The sequence below is a fragment of the Opisthorchis viverrini genome, assembly GCF_000715545.1.
Source record: "Opisthorchis viverrini unplaced genomic scaffold opera_v5_356, whole genome shotgun sequence".
In the NCBI taxonomy this organism is placed as follows: domain Eukaryota; kingdom Metazoa; phylum Platyhelminthes; class Trematoda; order Opisthorchiida; family Opisthorchiidae; genus Opisthorchis; species Opisthorchis viverrini.
Genome location: NW_008752007.1, coordinates 466,115 through 488,072, shown reverse-complemented (window position 1 = coordinate 488,072; position 21,958 = coordinate 466,115). Strand labels below are relative to the sequence as shown.

At 44.8% G+C, this 21,958-nt stretch overlaps 1 protein-coding gene across 1 annotated transcript in view; it reads right to left on the bottom strand.

The window, feature by feature from the left end:
• T265_15099 (hypothetical protein) overlaps positions 1–18,187 on the bottom strand; it is a gene marked incomplete at both ends in the record, with an annotated part of 37,218 nt that extends 19,031 nt beyond the window's left edge. The window contains 3 exons of the mRNA XM_009176581.1: positions 2,424–2,582; positions 12,795–12,931; positions 17,922–18,187. Of these exons, the coding sequence (XP_009174845.1) occupies positions 2,424–2,582; positions 12,795–12,931; positions 17,922–18,181 (556 nt within the window). The remainder of the gene's footprint in view (positions 1–2,423; positions 2,583–12,794; positions 12,932–17,921) is intronic.
• Between the last annotated feature and the right edge of the window lie 3,771 nt (positions 18,188–21,958).

The window sequence follows — 21,958 nt, the reverse complement described above, 5'->3', positions numbered from 1 at the left end:
GTAGTTCGTTGATACAATAACACCTGCTTGTATGGTCCAATAAGGACAACGACAATCATTACGTTAGGCGACAGAGTGCGGTAAGAATGAAATTATCGCGCAGACAAAATAACTGTAAGAACAACGTCGAACTGCAACTTTCGATCACGTAATGTTGTTATGTCGGTAAACCCCACGAGGAAAAACGGACACTTTCGGTTAAAACGATGAGTAAAAGTTCAAGAAATAACGGGATACCTTGTTCACTCAACACACAAGTTTCTTCGTTAAGAGGGAGGGATGAAAACTTTTGTGTTCTTCCAGTGAGCTACACCTGATTGGGGTTTGTGCACATTCGACATCACGACAATCCAGGTCATTGTTTATCCCTGAATATTCGGAATCGTTGACCGTGATTCCCGAGTTGGTTCTTATGATGGTCGGAAGCGGTGTCGAAAGAAATGATGTCATCAAACTCGGTAGCGTTGGTGGACAATAACAGCTGAAAGACTAGCCGTATGTACTCAGGGATTCCATTTTTCATTTTAGTAGTTTTCAGCTGGACCAACAGAATGCTGATTTACTTCTAACAGCTGCAAGGATGCTTCGACAAAATTCACCAACCGTGGGCAGTGGTTATACTAGGCGATCCGAGTAGGTGACACAGACTTGAATGGTAGCTGGCTGGCTGTAGTCGTCCCTTCAAATAAAGTCTGCGTAGGCTGAAAAGCTCAGTTCTGTGCAAGTGGATAAGCTTTTTCGTTAGTCATCGGTCGTACACACCTCACGAGCCCAGGAAATACAAACCTGCAGCATTCGTGATAAAAGTCTAACACACACCCATTCAATCGCAGGAGTCTAAGAGGCAGCTTGGTTAACTTGCATATGAACGAGACGTGACATTACTAACCCTTCAGTTAAGCTGGTATTGGCAGGTTATCACTCGAATTTAACAGAGACAACACAAAGAGAAAACTACTTCCACTAAGCAAGGCTCCAAAGTTGTTCCGCAACGATAAGTTGCTTTTAGACAATTAGGAAAGTGCATCCAAGGTTAAAAAACTGGTATGCTGTTTGTTGTAACCGCATGCAGTACCGCATCTCAGGGAGCATCTTTTGAACAGAACGCGTGGCATCAACCGATGAATGAACCTGTTTTCTATATTAGCATCGAATATACTGGTCAAGATGACAAGGCAACACAGATGAAGATTTCTATTTGTGATGGATATTTCGTCCCGTAAGTGAAGTCGATCATTGCCAAAAAGCTCAGAAGCACTGTACACCTGTTTTATCTTTACTGGATATCATCAGCAGTGCGCAAATCACGAAACTTCAGGAGATCTCGAACTCGTGACCGCCCGGCTAGCAGCTCCAACACTTAAACATTCGGCTAAGAGCGGTCAATCTGTGCCACACAGCATACACGCGTTCCTATTTCATCCTCACTGACCGACATTCTGCTCCGGCCTACCATTCACGGTTGTCCATTAGAATGCCAGAAACATCACCACAATGTCATCATTTGAGCGAGTGTTAATATACAGAAAAATTAAAATTCCCAATGAAATGCAACTTCGGCACCGGGGAATTCTGAAAGAATAAAGAACTACAAGCTCTGAGCAATATTAGTGCCTTTCCTCTAAGCATTTCTTCATCGTTACGTATGGGTTGTTCTAATCACGTGCGCTCCAGTGAAAGTACGCGTATGTTGACTAACCATCTAACAACATTGTGCAAGTACGAAGCTGTTTCTGTACAACCAAAAAAGGTGATCGATAATCGTGTGAATGAATCTAACAAGCAAGGCGGACCTAGGATTCTGACATTGGTTTAGCAGCACAATTCTTTAAGCGGCAGGGTGCATAAATATTTGCTAAGCCTTTTAAAACTCTTCCACGCACCGTAATCCAGCCCTTGGAGTCTGTCGTCACGCTGAAGAGATGGATCTGACTTGGAAACCAAAAAGGCATTTTAAAAATTTGACAGTCCGTCGAACCTAAACTCAATCAGGGTGAATACGGCTACACTTATTCATGCTAGGAATAACACAATAACGGAGTATCATGGCAAGTTTTTCCTACGTACACTTTGCCCTTCGAAGCGCAGCATATTGATTATTCTCGATACAGCCAGAGCACGCTAGCTCGTGCCGGATTACTGACCAGTCCGCTTTGTAAACGCTTCATCAGTACAACTATGTCGTTCTTTCCCCCATGCTATTGGGGTCACACTAGAAAGAATCATACCCATTGGCTAGTAATCAGGCCACACCAGATCTAGCTAGCACACAAGATCGATTATTTACTACTGTGCTCTGCGTAACGATCCGGTGTAGTTTACGGTCTTCACACAATGGAAAGAAACGTCAACGTTTGGAATAAAAATTGAACCGAACAGTGCTTATTCGGCAAATCTGGGAATAACCGGATTAGAAAACTTACGCTTTTTAACCTCTTCTTGCGCAACCCCATTCTCCAACCGAGTACGACCTTTTTGTGAAGTTTGAGAGAGACCCACATGTGGCATCTTCTGTAATTCCGCAAGGGCCGCACTCGCGTCCACATCCTCCTCTTCTCTGCTCGTTTCTTCATATGTAAGTACTGAAAACAGGCACAGGGTAGCAGATGAACGAATAGAAGAATACAGGCCGCGATGACTGCCCATCCGTTCAAACATGCCAGCAGAATGCTTTCCGTTTTCATGCAAACGGGGAAGGCTAGGTCGTATGAATGGATAGAAGTGAACAGGACCGAAACCAAAATACTCGGTAAAAACCTTAGGATGCAACAGAACCGATTAGCTAGGAGAAAAATAAAGGCAATCATACGACACCGATGAAACAATGAATTGTGCTAACAACACCAAGATAGATGGCATGGCAATAATACCCTAAAAAGTCATGTGTACAGGGCTGCCGTGTGGTGCAAAGGATATATCAGAACCTCCAGGGGTGTTCTCCAGGATCCATGATTCCTTAAAAGCCCACAGTCAACCGAAAATTGTGGAAAACGGATTAAAAGGAGCTGAAATATAATCGCCTGCATTTATTTGAGATCACGCGCAAAGCACTAGAAAAGATCCTTCAGCCTAAAGACGCGCACTGCCACTTCAGTCATTTAGGGTCATTTGAGGACAAACAACTCAACCGTGGCTTGCATAATCCCAGTACAGTATAGTAGCGATGGTCATAAGAGTGAAATGAGTACTATCAAGGGCAGTTGTACCAGCAATCACTTACGTGTTCCTGTAAGTTTGCGGTGAAGGAAATCCCAGTTTAAGTTTTGTATGAGGCCAGCAGACCTTCCAATCATGTCAGTGCTCGCTAGCCACAGTCAACACTCGTAGCAGTGAAATGAATAAATGAAAATCACACAGAATTCAGCAAATTTCCGAGAACTTTTCGCCATAACTTCTGAGGGAAGTAAACAAATATCTGAGATCAGAATAGCCACCAATTTGCGCCAGATGTGGCGTCCCGGGGCTGCTACTTTTTGTGATGATCAACCCGTCACCATGGTTTGACGATTTGAGACTTAGTGTAACCCCCTGCTGTATACTAAGAATTATTCATGTGAATTTGAGTCGCCCATCATATATTTCTTCATTCCTCGGTTTGCTGTTGCCAGGTTTTTGAATTTTGTGCGTATTAGTTGAGGCTAATGTCACAAGGTCAGAAGACCGATACAACAATGGAGTGCTTCATGATGATTGTTAACTAGGCTGAGATGGGCCTGGGCAGGTCTATAAGACATTCAATCTATCCAGACTAAGAAGCGGATTCATGTTTAGTTCACAGTACCTAGAGTTCAGCCTGGCAGCTCACGATGTGTTCTATTCACAACACTCACTGGCAGTTTTGGCACCATTATAATGGTGCGTCCACATCAAAGAGAAAAGGTCCTGGACACGAGTTTCATCCACAACGAGTAACTTTGGCTGTGCCGGGTTTGGACTCCGGATATCTGCTACGCGAGGTGAGCTTTTTATTCACTCCTCCACCAGAGCACGTTGGATGCCTCTGAACTATAGTGTTTCAGCAGGCGGACGTGACCACTCTTGATGTATGTCACTGGTTTGTCTACGTGTGGTTCCGCCACGTAGCTCATAGGAAGCTCAAGACTGGCAGGGTGCTAAGGTTGAGGCAACAATGTATGATGATAGCTGACGGCAGCCTTTTCACCGCAATTTTTATCTTGCTTTTCGTTAAATACACATGGTGGCTGCAAAAATTTGGCCAACCACAAACAAAAGAGTCGTGCCTAAAACACAGCAGCAGTATGATTTCGGTAGAAAGCATACAGTTGAGTAGTTATTGCCCTGTTTTGCCCAAGCGTACAGTCACGTGGCTCAAACAATCCTGCCAATCGACAAATCGATCGTCCGATTAACAGCGCCCTTTATGGTGTTGCCAGATCGATGACGAGTGAACAAACGCAGTGTTCCGAGCCAGTGTGCTGTTTTACGGGCCTCCCAGAAGTAGTACCAATACGAACACATGCATAATAACCCGTGAATTAAGCGAAAAGGAACGTCATACTGCATAACATACACCTCACATCGTGCTCTTTCGAGAAGGAAATGCAGAAAATTTCAATCAGTTTTTGGCGCAACTGAGCCACCAAGTCTAGGCATGCATAATAACCCGTGAACTAAGCGAAAAGGAACGTCATACTGCATAACATACACCTCACATCGTGCTCTTTCGAGAAGGAAATGCAGAAAATTTCAATCAGTTTTTGGCGCAACTGAGCCATTCAAGTCTAGGACTGTCAGATATACACACGTACATGTGCATACAAACATGCTTTATTCTCTGTCACTGGAACATGTCATCCCTATGAAATCCATATGGTGGAGAAGGGTGTCCGTCAAACAAGTCGCAAGGTTGTCTTATGGGCCTCTGCAGTTTGGTTTGATGCGACATGATGAAAATTATCCGACATCCGCTGCGGGTTTCGCTAGTTCGGGACTCACCAGATGGAGATAAACCATCAATCTCGTTTTAGCACTGAGACATCAACTTTTATGTATGTTAGACACTTATTCGCACATTAGGTTAGCGAGAATGAGCCCCGAACAAGCCTATTGTTTACGACATTAATCAACGAACATGCTGTACAAAGGCGGACTTGTGTTTGATTTTGGGTCTATATTCAGAATATCAAAGGATATTTACGTCGATGGAAACCCACTACCAATTTGGCCCCTTTGGGATTTACCAAACTCACTTCGTATTTCAACACCAAACGACCGGCTACTTGAGGGATTAAACTGAGCTTTATTCGGGTCTTCCGATAAAGCTATCCTGATTTTCAACTGGGGATTTAACTCCATATATGTTTTTTATTGTTTTCTGCTTTGAAGAGAAGTGACTGTGGATAAACCAAAAATCCTGCCATACAAAACGAAGTAGACCAAGTAGTTCGAATGCATTTATTGACGGTTGATCGGGGAGCTCTTAACCATTTCAATAACTCGAGTGCTATTGGACAGGTGTTGGATTGCTGAATACCAAAGAGTCAGGATATGGTCTACCATAACTTTGTATAACTTGGAAAAGTTGTATGAACATACTCGGGACGAATTCTCGGGGCAAACATAACTAATATCCCAACAGAACTAGCCTGATAAGAACACTTTAGTTTAAGGGTTTATCCAAGTCTACCTATCCAAGTCTTATCAAAGCTCTATTTCAGCTGCTGGTGGTGTAGCAGACAGTCCGTCAAACTAAAATAAGCATCACCAATCGCGTGAAAATAAAATAATGGTCGGAAGTTAAACCCTGAGATCCAGAGTCAATTTTTCCACAGCACTTATGAGTGCAGCGTTGCGGTCGTTAACAGACAGATGGGATAAGTAGTGACAAGAGCAGAAGAAAATCGTTTATCAAAACGTTAAGACCAGACCTTAAGATATCACAGTGGTTACGGCGCAAACTTAGAGATCAGAAGGTCGTAGTTCGAATCCAACACGAACTTCTTAAGTGCTCTTTTGGGAAGCACGTCAGTATCTCACCCCTCCATCTCCCTTCGAGTGGCATGCTAGCTAGACACCGAAAGTAGTACAGCTGAATGACGACCGCAGTTGGAAAGGACTAAATGGATGAGAATGGAAACACCCGACCTGGAAAGGCTGTGCGCTTGGTGACCCATTTCGGAGTGGTGGATGTCCAAAATCAGGAAGAAGGTCGACGACAGCTTCACACGCAGTGATTTGGAGTCGGCATCTGAACGCCTATGGAAATTCCACTCAAAGCAGACACACATAGGTCTAATACGGTAGTTAGGAAAAGCATTCTCTTAAGGATTGTGCTGTTTCACCCATCCAAGACTAAATGTTCCGTTCTCCACAAAGTGCACACATTTCTGACTAGAAATAGATCACCAGAAAATAATCGCACCATACACCATCAAATCCTAGTATACGTCCAACAAGCAACAGAGTTGTATGCACGTTAAATCAATAGTTGTTAGATCAAGATATCACGCACTCATATGAAGCATGTCATACAAAGAAGACACATAGACATCGTTCTCAAAGATCACCTGATAAGGGTTTGCACCAATATGGGACAAGGTCCTTCTATGGATTATACTTAACAAACGTAGGTGCGTACTCAACTAATGAGCAAACCAGTAACATGTGTGGTTCAATCGAACTCAAATGGACACATCGTTAAGAAATTTTAAAAACCGTTATCCCAGTTTTCAAAAACGGCGCAAGAAAGTCATGCGAAAACCATCGTGGTATCAGCCTGGTATCCGTCGCACCTAAGGTGCTCTCTGGCATTATTTTGCGTAGGTCGATCGATTATCAGAAGAGAGACTCATGAGAATCAAGCTGTGTTTCACCCTGGTCGAGGGTGCACCGATCATATCTTTACAATGAGACAAATTCTTGAACAGCGTCACTCCTTCAGACGTTTAGCGTTGATCGTTTTTCTTGATGTGAAAGCTAATTTTGATTCTGTCAATCGTCCGATACATTCGCGGTGTCTGGCGATCAAAGGTGTCCCTTCCAAATTTCTCTCCCTTATGAGGGCACTGTATGCGAACTCCCGTGGGCGTGTACGAGTTTACGGGAAGCTCTCGCCTCAGTTCACCACGTCCAGTGGTGTACTGACAAAGTTGTCCTCTTTCCTTTTTTCTTTAACTTTGTTATTGATATGTTGCTTGAATTTCCTCTGCCTGTCTCTGAAACCTCGGGAGTCGAAATGCTCTCAGGACATTCCCCCACAGACATTGAGTATGCTCTCCTTGGTTCAGATTCTTCCCAAATAAAAACGACTTTAAATAGCCTAGATGACTCTGCCGCACGGTTTGGCGTGCGCTTCACACCTGCAAAGTGTAAAGTGCTGCTACAAGACTGGGTGGGACCAAACCCACACCTCACGCTTGCAGGTGAGCCAATCGACGTGGTAGATAATTTTTTACCTGGGCAGCTGTATACGTTCCGGCGGAGTGGCTGGAGATGAGATTATTTCTCGAACCTCCTCTCGAAAGGCCAGGGTAGCTTTTGCCATTCTCCGACACCTATGGCACCGACGTGACGTGAGCTTGTCTGTCGAGGGAAGAGTTTACATTGCGTTGCTGCGATCCATACTGCCTTGTGGATAGGAAACATGGCCCTTACGCGCAAAGGACATACGGAAGATGTTAGTGTTTGATCATCGGTGTCTCCGCAACATTGGTCAGGTCTGGTGGGAACATCGGATCAGTGATGCTGAGGCAAGCCGGATGGTCTTAAGAAGAAGTAACTCTCCCGGGATAGATGAATTACTCACGCTTCATAGGTTACACTGATTGGGACATGTACTCCGCATGCCAGAAGACCGTCTGCCTCGCAGAGCTCTTTTCGCTCTGTACTGAATGGGAGCGACCGAGAGGTGAACAGTGTATGACCTGGCAACGTAGTATGAAAACACTAACCAGTAAACTTAGTCGGATGGACAACTGTCGCCTCCCTGGATGGGGACCCCGGGACTCAACTCAGTTGGCACAAATAACCCAATCACACAGTCAATGGCGCTCGTGCATCGAGGCTATCGCCTTCAATACGCAGCTACCAAGTTCCTGAACTAACCGAGCATGCCATCGCCTCCAAGGTTTGGCTATATCTCCCGCACTCTCCAAGTTTCCAGAGATCGAGACAGTAGCAGCTGGAAAAAACGTGTCCATGGTACACGGTTTATGACTGATAAATTGATTGATTGATTGATGCCTCCCTACTTCGAAGAACACATCAAACCCAAGCTAACAGGAGTGAGTAATGCAGGCTTCACTAGGCAAAAAGTAAGCGGTGACAGTTATTTTAACAAACGCATGTTGTGATGAATTTCCCAATAGACGCGTTGGTAGCGCAATAACTGGACAGGTAGAACTAAGGTATTTATCCATGCGCACTTACGCCTTATTTGGTAACAGTACTCACTCATTCTCTGATAAAACCCCTATCCAACCAACGTTCACATTCCCAAGTAGCTTTCCTACGTTATACTACTACGTTCATCCCCAAATTACGACCATCCGCTAATCTGGGATTTTACCTGATACCTCGACCATTCTTGTAGGAGTAGTAAACTTCGGTAGACACCAAAAGCCGACTCGGACTGTGTTACGCCACTAGACTTGCAGACATATAGGTAAGAACATATGGACAGTCAGTAAGGCGGTTGAGTAAATTAGGGGTTAACGAGTCAATTTCCCAAAAAAGGCATCTTATTCAATCCACCTAAAGGCAAGGAAAATTCAGATAGGCTTAAATTTGAAACCAATATAGACTAGCTTGATTACATAACCATCCATGTTCCCGCCCTTCCGTATGCGATTGAACGACTTTCGACAAGTGAGTGGCAGGCCCTATCGGAAATTAGAGCCCGGAATCGACAAGAATAGTACGCCAAACAGCCGGTGCAACAGAATTAACAGATGAAAAATGGATGCAGCAAAATGATAGAACCTCTCCATTGTGGATTCTTGTCCCCAGAAAGTCCAATGACATTTTCCAGGTAGTTCGCCTCAAAACTTTATCACTCTTCTACACTATCACTGGCCTGGGAAATGACAGTTTGACTGAGGCTTCTCCAGTTGCGTTTCAGAGCATCCACTAACCCAAAACCGAGGTCCAAGAGCGTTGCTCGTATAGGCCACGGAGTCGCCAATAGGAGTGGGATTTGAACTACAGGTTGACCCGTCCCAAACGTTCATGAGAGTGTACATAAAACAGACATTATAGGAGTTCTGAGGCTGAATGCCTTGTAAAAATGATATCTAAATCACTCCTGATGAGACAGTGCGATGTGGTGGTCCTATGCTTCCGTTGTATCCATTTGTGTTCTCGGTCAGGTGTTTCCATGCTAAGTGCCCTCGTGAATTTTTAGTTCGATTCCGGTGGGAACTGCTGCCAACTGATACAAAAATTCCTCTCCCTAGGAATGAAGTCTACTCGATTGGTAACGAAACGTTTGCTAGCCCATTATCAAGGTTGGTGGATTGAAAAACAACCAACAAACGCAAAGGAATCGCAACTACTTCAACATATCACCAACTACTGAAAAGCTCATTTTGTAAATATTTTCTACAGTAGAAGTTGAACACAGAAATGGACTCCAGAGAGGCCGCAGGATTAAGATCAGAATAGATTCATGCCCCTTAGAACGCGTATCTCGGCTACCTTTCGAAACAATTGTGACACGGGATAAGTACAGAATAGCAGCTATCAAATCCGTACACACCGGCCTGAACAACATAATACATAATCAAGAGATCGTTCAGGAACCACCTCAAAGTTGGAGGGACTACGCAATTTCAACAAATAGGACGCTGTGAAACGGTAGCATATCGGGACTTCAGATGTCGGAGTAGTATGATCGTCCGTTCCCCAATATTTGGATAATTACCCATTAGTTACAAATAGGACATGCTCAAAACCCACAAGCTCCAACAAGCAGGACTATAATGATCTACGAGCAGCACAGGGTCTGTCTGATCACAAAAGTGAATAATAAGGCAGGGAATAATCACCAGAAGAATTAGAGCTGAGATGGGAAAATAAACGGGGTATGATGGGATGAAATTGACAGCATAGCACGGATGTGAATGAATCGACAACAGATTGCACAAGATGCAAGCTATACTATACAGAACGGAAAAGCAGCAGGCGATATAGGTCCAAAAGTGGGTGAAAGGGGTTATCATGCCTTGGTAAATCAACTGCGAGGTGACTATAGTTACAAGAATACATATAGTGTCTACACGCCAGCGGCATTAGTGTTTTCCGATGAGCGTGTGGGTAAGCTTACCATAGTAATCCTTCGGACGGTCTAGTAGTTGTTGTATGAAGGGCAAAGCATGACAAGAGAGGGAGAAAGAAAGAGAACGGACTGGTTCGAAGAAAACTGGAATATGAGGATTTTTTCGACCCCCATACACCCACACACTTTCGACCCCATTTTGGGTGGTGCACAGGCATACCACTGTTTTATGTGCGAATGGCACGACAGTGATGCGAAAAGTTTATGGTCAAGTAAATCGGTAGCTATGGATAGTGCCATACGGGGTGCCAAAGTTGTAAAGTGTACTTAGGTACCTACTGACACTTCAAAAAGTTTCGCGGGGTGGATAAAAACCTATCTCGCGCAATCATCTTGATGTACCGTTTGCACCAAAAACCCGATTACTCGACTATAAAACTGTTTCCTGAGGCAGTGGGTTAGTGCAGATCAGTTTCACCACCTTCAGCTACTAGATGTAAAGCATATAGCTCATATTTTGTTCATTTACGAGATAGCCCAAACGTGCCCATAACAGCCAAGAAATTGGCGTACACACAGCTGTGGTAACCAGGGTAAGCTATTAGTCACGTGAAACGGACTTCGAATTCAAGGTACGTTGAAATTCGCGTATTGCCACGAAGGTCACGGGTTTAACACACCATGCTGTCTACAACCAATGCGCCACAGAGAATTCTGACCAATAATCCGATGCGAAAAGTCTAAAGTTGTACACACACATGCGCATTGTGGCTCGCTGGTATGCGCTTCATAACCCATGTTTTGTGACATCAACGACTTAGAGGGGGTGAGATGGCTCAAGTGGTTGGAGCGCGAATTTACTGAACGGAAGGTCCGTGGTTCGAAACGGATCCCCACTTCTCGACTTCCCCTGTCTAGGTTTGGGCAACCTGGCAGTATCCCAGCCCTCGTGCTTCCTTCGGGTGGCATGGTAGCTAGGCACCGAAAGGGTGTTACAGCTGAACGAAGTCGACTTAGAAGGGTGGTAAATTTCTGATTTCAGCAGATGGCACTTTGTATGCACAACACAAAATCATGTGAGTAATGTCATATGTAAAATGACCACCCCACTTTTGGTGGTCTCAAAACAGTAAAACCTAACAGGCGAGCGAACTCCGCAAAGCAACTTCCATATGTCAACTATGGGAATTCGAAATCGTTCAAGGGTGAGCTGAAAACGACCATACCTATTCAAATAGAACTGGAGCAGACATTAAGAGTCCAGATTATTTTCATAGGATATCTGAATTACCTAGATTTGCACGTCTTGGTGCGTTCACCATTGATCCTAGTGTTCACACCACGGATGGCGGAGATATCAAATTCACCACGACCTATGAGAGTCTGGAGGTGTACGCACTTCGGAATGATTGTAGTAAACTAGCACTAAGTCCCGTACCCCGTCCGCCTTTATTTTCTTCACAATAAGGCTTTCAAATAAATTATGGTTGTACGCCAGCGAAACATTACTATGGAACACTGATGTCCTGCTGACAGGGATGATGATCATGTGATCTGTAAAGGCTGGAATACACCAAGAGATATACCGACAAGAAGTGAATGTGCAAATCGACTGGTAGAACCAGTAGTCTCAATATCAGATTATGAAACCATAAACAAGGTACCAAGAACCAGGGGAAATTTGAACAGCCCAGATCCCTCAGGAATCCACCGGGAAACAAGAAAATAGCATCGGTTGCTTCAGCACGCTAACAACACAACAGCAGATATGCGGAACCTAAAGTAGCAATCAAACCGTAATTCGTCACCAGGAATATATAGGAAAATAACGTAAATACTACGCGGCCGAAGTGCATGTCGCCCTATTTAGGCTCTAGGTGCAATGTCCTGAGATCCTTTTCTTTTTTGTAGCTTTCGATGCATTCTAACCGTTGCTAGTGGTACCATGATAATTCTGTGTTTCGCGCTATCGCAAGATATCATGTGTTGCGTATGGAAATGGATGGAGCTATTATAGGAGTGACAAAGTTCAAACTGGCCGAGAGGAAATTTTTTTGTTGGACATACGTGATCTCCACAAAAACAATAAACGTTATTGGCAGAACAGCTAAAACACGAGTAGTTCAGCTGTTAAAACGAGAAAAAGCCAAGGGTAGGTGATTTGCCTCCATCCGTGGCTTTCCGATTGCCTACGTCAACGAAAGGTTAGTCTAAAGGTTGTCTTTGGTGTTGTAAAGGGGACAGTCCACTTGATTATTAGCCAGTCGGCAGCCAGACTGGCGAGAAAAGTTGCAATTTTGTTGCAGCCATTCATAAAGTTTGCTCTGCGACTGTAAACTTTCTGGGAATGCGACAAATATAGGCACTTTTGCAATACTCCGCCACCTGTAGAAGACTATGTTTGAAAAAGACAAGGTGATCCCATAATCCTGCCACGAGGCTCAATTGAAAGAATTCATTACGGAGCAGTAAAATGGATAAGAATATAATTTACTGGAAGCAGGTATATTCTGTGCCAAATAAATCATCTCAAACAGAACAGCACAAACGTATGGCTTACTTTCTCGTTCAGACAGCTGTGCAATGGTTTGTACTTCCTTGCTGTATTGTATTGACTGAGGGGGTGGAACAGATGACTCAATGATCCGAGAAAATTGGAGGTGCTTCCGCTTTCTCGTAGTCGTAGGTGTTTTTGCTCTGTTTTGAGGACGGGTTGAAATAAGGTGAAATCAGTCTAGGATGAGGTGGAAAAGACCGAGGAAAGAAAAACTGCACGGAAATAGCTGTTTCAAGATATCTTCCCTAAACACGGGCAAGGATCAGTTGAGTGCGAAAGTAGGTTCTGACTGAAAAGAAAATGCGATGGGCCACGTTGACACCACTCATCAAGTATCGGCACACAGTGCCAAAGACACTCAGCGACGGATTACATGGACACAAAGGACTCTTCTGGTAGTAGTTCCAGATGAATGTTCGCATAGTGTAAACTAAATGCTACTCGTGTGGTTGTACGTAATCCAGCTATGCGTGCTCCAAAAAGAACATGCTTTAATTTACGTTCTCCATCGGTAACTGATGGCCACATGGTCCAATCGAGTCCATGACTGTCTAGCGGTTAGTGGCCCTCAAGCAACTCGATGTAAGCCATTGTGCTGGAAGTTCACGCTGGCCAGCAACAGACGATGGTCGGAACACAACTCAACCATTCGTTCCCCATTATCCGTATGCTGAGCGTCGATTCCAAATGTAGCACTTAACTGTGCTTCTTTCGGACTTAGTCATCCAAAGTGAGCACCCATATAGCCCATCCGCCAGGATTAATATCTCCGTCCTTCTTGCTGACCGAAGCATTCGCGATAGATCTCGATAAAACCCGTCCTTTTCAGTCTCAAACGCAGTCTGTCGGGGCGTATGCCGATACGACGAATAAGCACCGTTTATTGCATCGACGTACATTGATTCTGATCGAGCCGAACGGCCGAAGAACGAGACGATTGCTTACTGGGATCCAGTCCAGGGGGACACTTTCAGCCCTGGAGCCGAGCAGATACCACGAGTCGTTGCATCAGGATCAACAGATACACAAAGAGTGAAATGTGGAACATCTGAGCTCGTCCTAGGTAGCATGAGGTGCACAACCCAAGTGAGGTCTTGTATAAGTGTTTCGGAGACACAACATACATCGACAGAGAAGTAAAGCAAGGTTCCAGCAAGAGATGCCTATTTCCCAATTTGACATACAGTATGGATATTGAGGGCTGCAAAATTGATAGGATCTTTTGAGAATAGTATGTGACTATTTTCGTTTATCTCTCAGGGTGGTGGTTTAGAAACGGAACAGTGACTAGGGGACTGGTAGAGGGTTGATCGTATCGTCTGATAGGTGGGAATGAGATGTGGGGCATGGCTGGTAAGCGGAGCGTTGCAAGGGAGAATGATACTTCTCAGTTGCCCAAACCTAAAAAGCTGTCCACCTTAAGCCTTTGATTCAAACGTCTGACCCACAAGGCATTATGAACATGTAGGGCTATGTTCCGGGACCCTTCCGCTAGCCTATGATTTGAAAGTCTGAATCACATGGTAGCTGTTGCTACGGTACTCTTGGGGGGCCCTTCCGGGAGGCAATGCAAGTAAGGCATCACCGTCCGACTGCTGATGCGGCTACGTACAGCAGGTGCCCTTCGAGCAGCGTCAGACCCTTTAGTTTTGAAAGTACTTCGACAGTTTTGAAAATGCACTAGTGGTCACGATTAAACGCTGGGCGATTGGTGTGTGGTTTTGAGAGCCAACGTTTTCTAAAGGCGGCATTACTGGTTCCATAAACATTGACACGCTGGTAGCATGTAGGAAACGCCTTACTGCCGTCACACCTTTATCGCAAACAGAAGTACAGCTTTACCTTCAGACCCACTCGTAAACGATTTCTTGCAGCAAGGAGACACGCTGTTCCCCATTTTCCTTTGTGGCATGGTTGAACTGCGTACCAGTCAGTATAGACGGCACAATCATTGCCCGACAACTAGGACAAGGTGACAGCATTTGGTCAGGATCCGAGGTCTCATTTCGGCTGAAGGACCCAGGTGAGTGGCGGCCGGTGGCCCCGAGTATTATTGTTCGAAGCATTCGGAAGTATCCAGTGCATGAGCGTGCCTGGTAGAGGCACGCCACAGGTGAAATTCCCAAAACTGCATAAATAGATCGCTCAGCTGTTACACTCTTCCGGTGCCTAGCTGCCATGTCACCCGAAGGAAGCACGAGGGCTGGGATACCGTCAGGTTGCCCAAACCTAGACAGGGGAAGTCGAGAGGTGGGGGTCCGGTTCGAACCACGGACCTTCCGGTCAGTAAATTCGTGCCCTAACCACCTAAACCATCTCGACCCGTTCAAACCATGGACCTTCCGGCGGTAAGTTTGTGCCTTAATCACTGAGCCACCTCGAGCTAATGTTGCTGTCAATGGTGGTGGTATGGTTCCTTAAGCTGATTAACGCCAGTTGGATAAGAGGTATTTCCCCCACCATATACAGCTTCATCAAAAGGATAAATAAATTTTCCATGAATGCTTAATAACAGCAGCAACCATGACATGTACATCCATGTTCTCGAGTGTAGTTCCCTTGATTCGTGCCATTTTTAATCTCGAATTAAGCCATTCTATTCGCCTACTTGTCAAAGAGAAAGTGTGCAGTGACAAGATCATATCATTCCACTAAAGACACCTTGTTTTACCAGGGCAGTTTCTTTAGTACTGCAAGACAAACCCAGCACCGTTACCGACCTTGGTAGCAATATTATGGCCAGGGAGAACATCAGAAGTGGGAAACGTTTATGTTGTTCATTGCGGAAAGCAAATGATGGATGGATATTTGAACAAATTCCTCAGCCAAAGGCGCAAAGGAAGGGGCTGATATGTCGTTAAAATTAGGGGAATAAGGAAGTTTTCATTTAAAATCCACCGATCTTGAGTTATAACTCAGAGAATTTCTGCACAACCCATATTAAATATCGGTGAATGAGTTTAGAATCTGGTCTGGAGTTAAAGGCACCCAGTCCTGGTGGTTTGAAGTGGTACATTGGTCACGAGACAAATAAATGCTGTTAGCCTATGTTGTACAACGACTAAAACGTGTAATATGTCAGCAATTTCTAGGACACATCACCCTGTAAAGCTTCCGTGAGGTAAAAGCCATTTGGCGATTTGGGACAGGCTGTGCGGATTAGAAAGGCACGTGTCTTGACAAGAAGGAAAGCCATTAAAGATTTCCGAGTCGTCCGTGTTGAGTTCAGTGGTTAAGGCGCGAACGTAATAATCGGAAGGTCCGTGGTTTGATCCCAACCGGTACCTCGACTGCTCCGGTATATGTTTGGGAAATCTGGTAGTACTACCCTTCGATAGCCTGGCAGCAAGATGATACAGCTGAACGACTGATTGACTAATTGATTAATGCCGAGGGTGAATTAATATACGCTGAAAGTTGATAAACCGTTGATATCGTTGGAATCATAATTATTTCCATTCAATTACAGCAAAGTAGACTTAAGTGTCGTGTGATTGCTACCGAAAAACTATGAATAAGTTCAATATTTTGCATCAGCTCGGTAGAAGCAGTGAATGATTACAGCGTGAATAAAGCACCGTGGGAACACATGGCTCTTGTCTCAATAAGATTTTCACCTAGGTTATTCGTACCCACTTGCGTTTTACACACACTACAATCACACTACACACATTACTAAAGGAATGGCCAGTATTTGCTTGTTAGATTTTGCAACGGACGAGTGCCTTTCTGAAAGGAGTTTTGATCACGTGGGGGTGGACGAAATACGTCCGATGCTTGTGTCAGCATCAAAAGTGTACCACAGTGCTGCGCTCTCAGACCTACATAGTTTAAGCTGTACACCAAGGAACATCTAATGGCACCCAATTCAGTCCTCTTGTTGTATGCACATAACTAGCTTAGCGAAATGAACTGGAAGCTCTAGGCAGAAATATTCAGTACGGCAGATAGACAGGCTGCCGAACGCGTCATTTCAACGCATAGCTAATGAAGGTGATTATGAAAAGTAATCGGCTGACTTTGAGGGTTTTTACGACACTCGTGATGTACCACAATGATGCACATCCACCACCCCGAAGAAAAGTCACAATGGAGGGTCTGGGAATGCTGAGATACTCTAAGAGGACATTGAAACAGATTTCCTGTTCTTTTGTCACGGTGGCCCTATTCTGAAATAAATTCAAGTAGATCACTTGTTATCTGTACAATAACTGGCCATCCTAGGGGAAGTTCAACAAAGAGCTGGGGAAATTTGTGCACTTCAGAAAGTACCGGACAGAGAGACGTGCCAGCCGCTTACTCCATTTTCAAATGAGCACCGAAGTCATCGTGAAGATTTAGGGGACAGCCTACGGACTAGCCACTGTCTCTACCAACTGGACACCGAATAATTTATGCGCATTCTGAGGACAGAACTCGGCGGTGTGCAGAATGACGTGGTTTAAACGAGTGATCAATGTAAGATAAGAAAGGCAAAGCATATTCATTTAGGTTATGTACATGCAATAAAATGACGCCATCCACACATCCAGAAAATGGCCCGAATAGTGTAGGAGGATTGCCTATCGAAACCCAGACCCCGACACGATTTATGCGACCACCCAGACGTACGATAGCACAGGAGTGGAAGCTGCTCCCCAGTGCGTCAAGAAATCCTTCAGGCGACGTCTTTGCCTTTGACTGACATTCCCGCCTGCTCGGGAAGAGAATTTGATTGGTGTTTTCATCCAATCACCAAACCTCACGATGGGATTGTGAAGTAAGAAATCGAACGAATGTAGTCAACTGAATTTCGTTCTTTCTTCTAAAAGAGTACAATCTTCTGCATCAATTCTGGGATCTAGGTAGGTGAGTTTTGTGGGGCTTTCACTTCACAACGTGCGTTTATATATTCTTAAATAACAGATACAGCTATTCCAGACCCTGCCAACCGCACCGAGTCTGCGCCGAAAAGGAATCTTATTAACATGCATTTTCAGACGCGATCTTCCTCATTATTTTATCAAACCCGTTTCCATTCAGAAATCTATCTTGGTGCCATGATGGAAAATAATTTCATGGTGGTCTTAGAGTCCACGCACTAAGTAGTGACACGTGCATCCAAAAAGCGGGAAAATTTGTCAAACATACGCAGCAAGTGCTGAGTCCTGCGCATCGGTGGCGTTTTGCGTACCCACCGGCTCTTCTCCAACGGGTATCCCAAGTGTTTTCAAGATCTCTTCGGTCGTTTGCCCCAAATCGCCATTGCTAGCCACCTTGCCCAATTCAGCAGCGCTCCCATCTTCTAAGCCACTTCGTCTGCTTTCTTCTCTCTTTTTTCGGTTCTCTCTTATGGCAATGAGAGTGGCCTTCTTCCTCTCTATTTCAGCTTTCCTATCAGCCGCGCTCATTTTCTCTCAGGGTCAAATCCTCAAGGTTAATCATAGACACTGCATTCAGTATTCAGCATTCATGGTTTTCCTGCAGATCCAGCAAAACAGAGGCTTATTGGTGACCCGTAGTTGGAGACCAGGAATTCAAGTCAATAATAATGGTAAATGGTTGGCGTTGATGTTGGGCACTATGTGCGGGGCGAAAAATCGTAGGAGGAATGTCATTCCACGCCCATGAATCCCTTAAGACTCGAGTTTGTGAAACAGCTAGACGTATGGGACTCGGCTGCGTACCTTTGTGAAGTCTAAAAATATGGCATTCGGTGTGAATCGTTTCACCCAGGCTTGGGTTAATCTGTCCATAAATATGGGTGTTTCCGTCACACAGGAACGGTTTGCAAGCAATATGTATCACACTGGGATATCAGGTTACTCTCAGAGAGGATGGCTTGCCTCAGAATGCGTTCTATTGCCCTGCACGGTACACTATTGGTGCCGAGTGGCCTGCAGCTGCCTGGCGAGAGTCGCTCAATAGTTTTATAGATTAGCGTGACAATCGACTCTTTCCAAAAGGAGTGGTGGTTGCCTGCGTCCGGTCAACGAGTAGACACCTGGTAGAAATGTTTCGCAAGTCTAAACGGAAGGCCTTGAATCTTTTCAGGTAGCTTATGGTCCATCTGTCTGTGCTCTTGTTTCTTTGGGACGACATGGCGGTGGCGTCATGCATTTTCTAGAAGCGGGTCATGCAAATCACTTCGGCTAAACCTGGTCCCATCTGAAACTCCGGGAAGTCCATACGACAGAATTCCCGGATTTGCGTTTGACGTTCTAGTTTTCTAGTCCAGTAGCAGGTAAGAATAAAGGTCAATGCGCAGTAGTTACCATGACCCAGAGGAGCTTCGGGCAACATTTGAGCAACAATGTGTCGCATTCATGATGACCAGATCCAGCAGGGATGGTAGTTGGCCTGTGCGGTAGTCGATTGCTCCGACTACAGGTTGAGTACAAGCGTTCTGATCAATGACTTTGTTCAGCGCCAATATAATGTGTCCACCGGACCGATACGCTAGATTTCCATCCGGGAGGAACTAGGGCGTTAAAATCATCTACCTGCAAGAGATTTGTGAAGTGGTAGCTGGAGGAGAGTTGACTAGAGTTTTGTACGAGGACCTGATTATCTTAAGGTGGGTTGGAGGGGCAACCGGGGACCAGACCAAGAAGGAGCGAATCAGTCGCACGCATCAAAATTTGAATAGGCAGTGCAACATAAAAGATAAAAGATAGGCCAATCGATTTTGGTAGAGCCGCATGTAAGCGGAAGACATCCGCACCCTGAGGTCTAGATAAAGACGGCAGAAACGAATCGAATCCTGAGGTTTCAAAGCAACCATCTAAATCGTCACAAACGAAGCTGCATCCGGACGACTTTCAAGCGATACACGTGCATAAAAGAATAAAAGAATCAAAGATCAGAGAAGAAAGTGTCTATACAAATTGTTCCGGAAAGTGGATACCAGAGGAATTTCATCTGGCCATCACTCAGAAGGTCAAATACGAACCGGAATCATCACATTAATTAACCACTGGGAGCAAGAGAACGCGAGAACCTCAAAGCTCTTAGCTACAAGAGCAACCCGATACACGTTGCAGCATAAAAGAATCAAAGATCAGAGAAGAAAGTGTCTATACAAATTGTTCCGGAAAGTGGATACCAGAGGAATTTCATCTGGCCATCACTCAGAAGGTCAAATACGAACCGGAATCATCACACTAATTAACCACTGGGAGCAAGAGAACGCGAGAACCTCAAAGCTCTTAGCTACAAGAGCAACCTGACGATGAATAAATGGGTGAATCAGCGAAGCCTCAGATACATCCATATGACTAGAACAGGCACCCAGTCGATAAGCCGAAACATCAAATTGACCGGTGGTTGAAGGGACTCTAGCCATTAGGATGGAGGAAAAGGACCGTGTAACCAACAAATCAAGCTCCAGAAAATCATGCCAATCAAGGCCAGTGAGGAAACCACCAAAATAGAATGCGCGTGCACAACTAACCAAGTACAAATATAGAGTGGATGTACAGTCGGAAGAGGTGGCATCTTAGCGTATGTGTTTGTGGTAGACAATTCAAACATTATGGGTGAGGAAGAGGAGCTAGTGCAGCGAAAGTTGATGGGTTGGAAGTGCGTGTGGAATTGTGGACGTTGATTTCCGTGAGACACGAGGTGGTAGATACATGAACGGGAAAATTTGAACTACCTCATTTTTTTAAATTTTCTGTTGCTCTTTATTCTGTAGTTTTTAAATTCTTCCCAATGATTTTGGCTTTTCTTCACCTTTTGAATTCTCTTCTCAGACAAAGATGATGCACAAGGATAAGAAAAGCATGCGGGTTGCATCGGTGACGGACTTTTACCTGCAACTTTTTGACAAGGAGCTGGAGCTTCTTCAGTTGACAGACGATAGCGTACAATGCAACGGTGATGTGTGTTAGCCAACGATCAACCCCCCTTAAATTCGAAGGAGAAATTCCTTTGAACGCACTGCATCAGGTAGATGCATGTTTCAGATACCAAGACTTATTAGTGATGAGGATTTGGTCCCCACTTCTGGCAGTGGAACGTTTGTTTCAGCGCAAATTGGAAGTCACGTGAATTAGCCCGGATTCCGTGTGCTGGTGATTATCTGTGGCCGCGCCGAGCATCTCAAACGATTTTTCGGGCCGAACCAAGTCCTTATATCGCCTGTTACGTTCAATAAAATTAAAGTTTGTCTGTTCAATTCTATGTTCACAGGACTAGCCCGCCAAGCGTTTGAGCAGAACGATCCCTTGCGGCAAGAATTTTTTCAATACTGGGATTAAAAATTTGGGTGATGATTTCCAGCAATGGCCAGAAAATCATGAAGTAAATCAACTAACCATTCGTTTCGGACACTTGAGGTGTGAGAAAAATATCGCCTGCTGAATTAAAGACCAGTGTGGCTAAACGTCGTCAGATCACACTCTTCGTCGGAGTGTAACCGCAAGTCACCACCGAGTTGGTAATCGTGAGTTTTTGTGTTTTATTCAGAAGATCTAAAGTTCTTGAATGCTCGATCTAGGCTCAGTTTTAACGGTCATTCCTAGAAAACATTGCGATGCCATCGTTTCATCGTCATGTAATCGCCGTACCATCATCTTGTGAGTTGAGAGACAGACTCAAATGTCATCCCCATATCCTGACACACGTAAAAACGTTGACAGCGCTGTAAATTGAACCGTGTTAAACTCCGTGTGGAACTCTCACTAAGGCATGGAATGTAAATCCCGTCTGAAATAACCTCGGATGAACCATTAGCGAGCTACCTACTGGAAATTTGGGGTAGAAATCCTCTGATTGGTATCGTCGGAAGAAGCAGAATTATAATTGAACTACTTGCACAAAAACTGCTATAGTCGGTAAATCGAGCCCCTTCATTTTTACCCGCTGGCTTGCATTTAACGGCCTTCATAGTCGCACTCAGAAGATTCGGGTTGACATCAAACGGCTCCGATGCTGAGACCACAACGGACGGTTGCTCAGGTTCACGGGCTGACTTGAAACGCGCGAGGTAAGGTTGGGTTGGTGTGCAATTAAATTTGACCACGCTCACACCCATCGTCCTTTCCATCATCACTTCTGCGCCACTTTATGCTGTTATATAGCTTATAAGTCTGCTGTATGGGACCAAATCATACTGGTCTGTCATTGTCATTCGTTGCCGCTCACGCTCGCCAAAAGGCGACCTATTCCTCAGACAAATCCTTGGA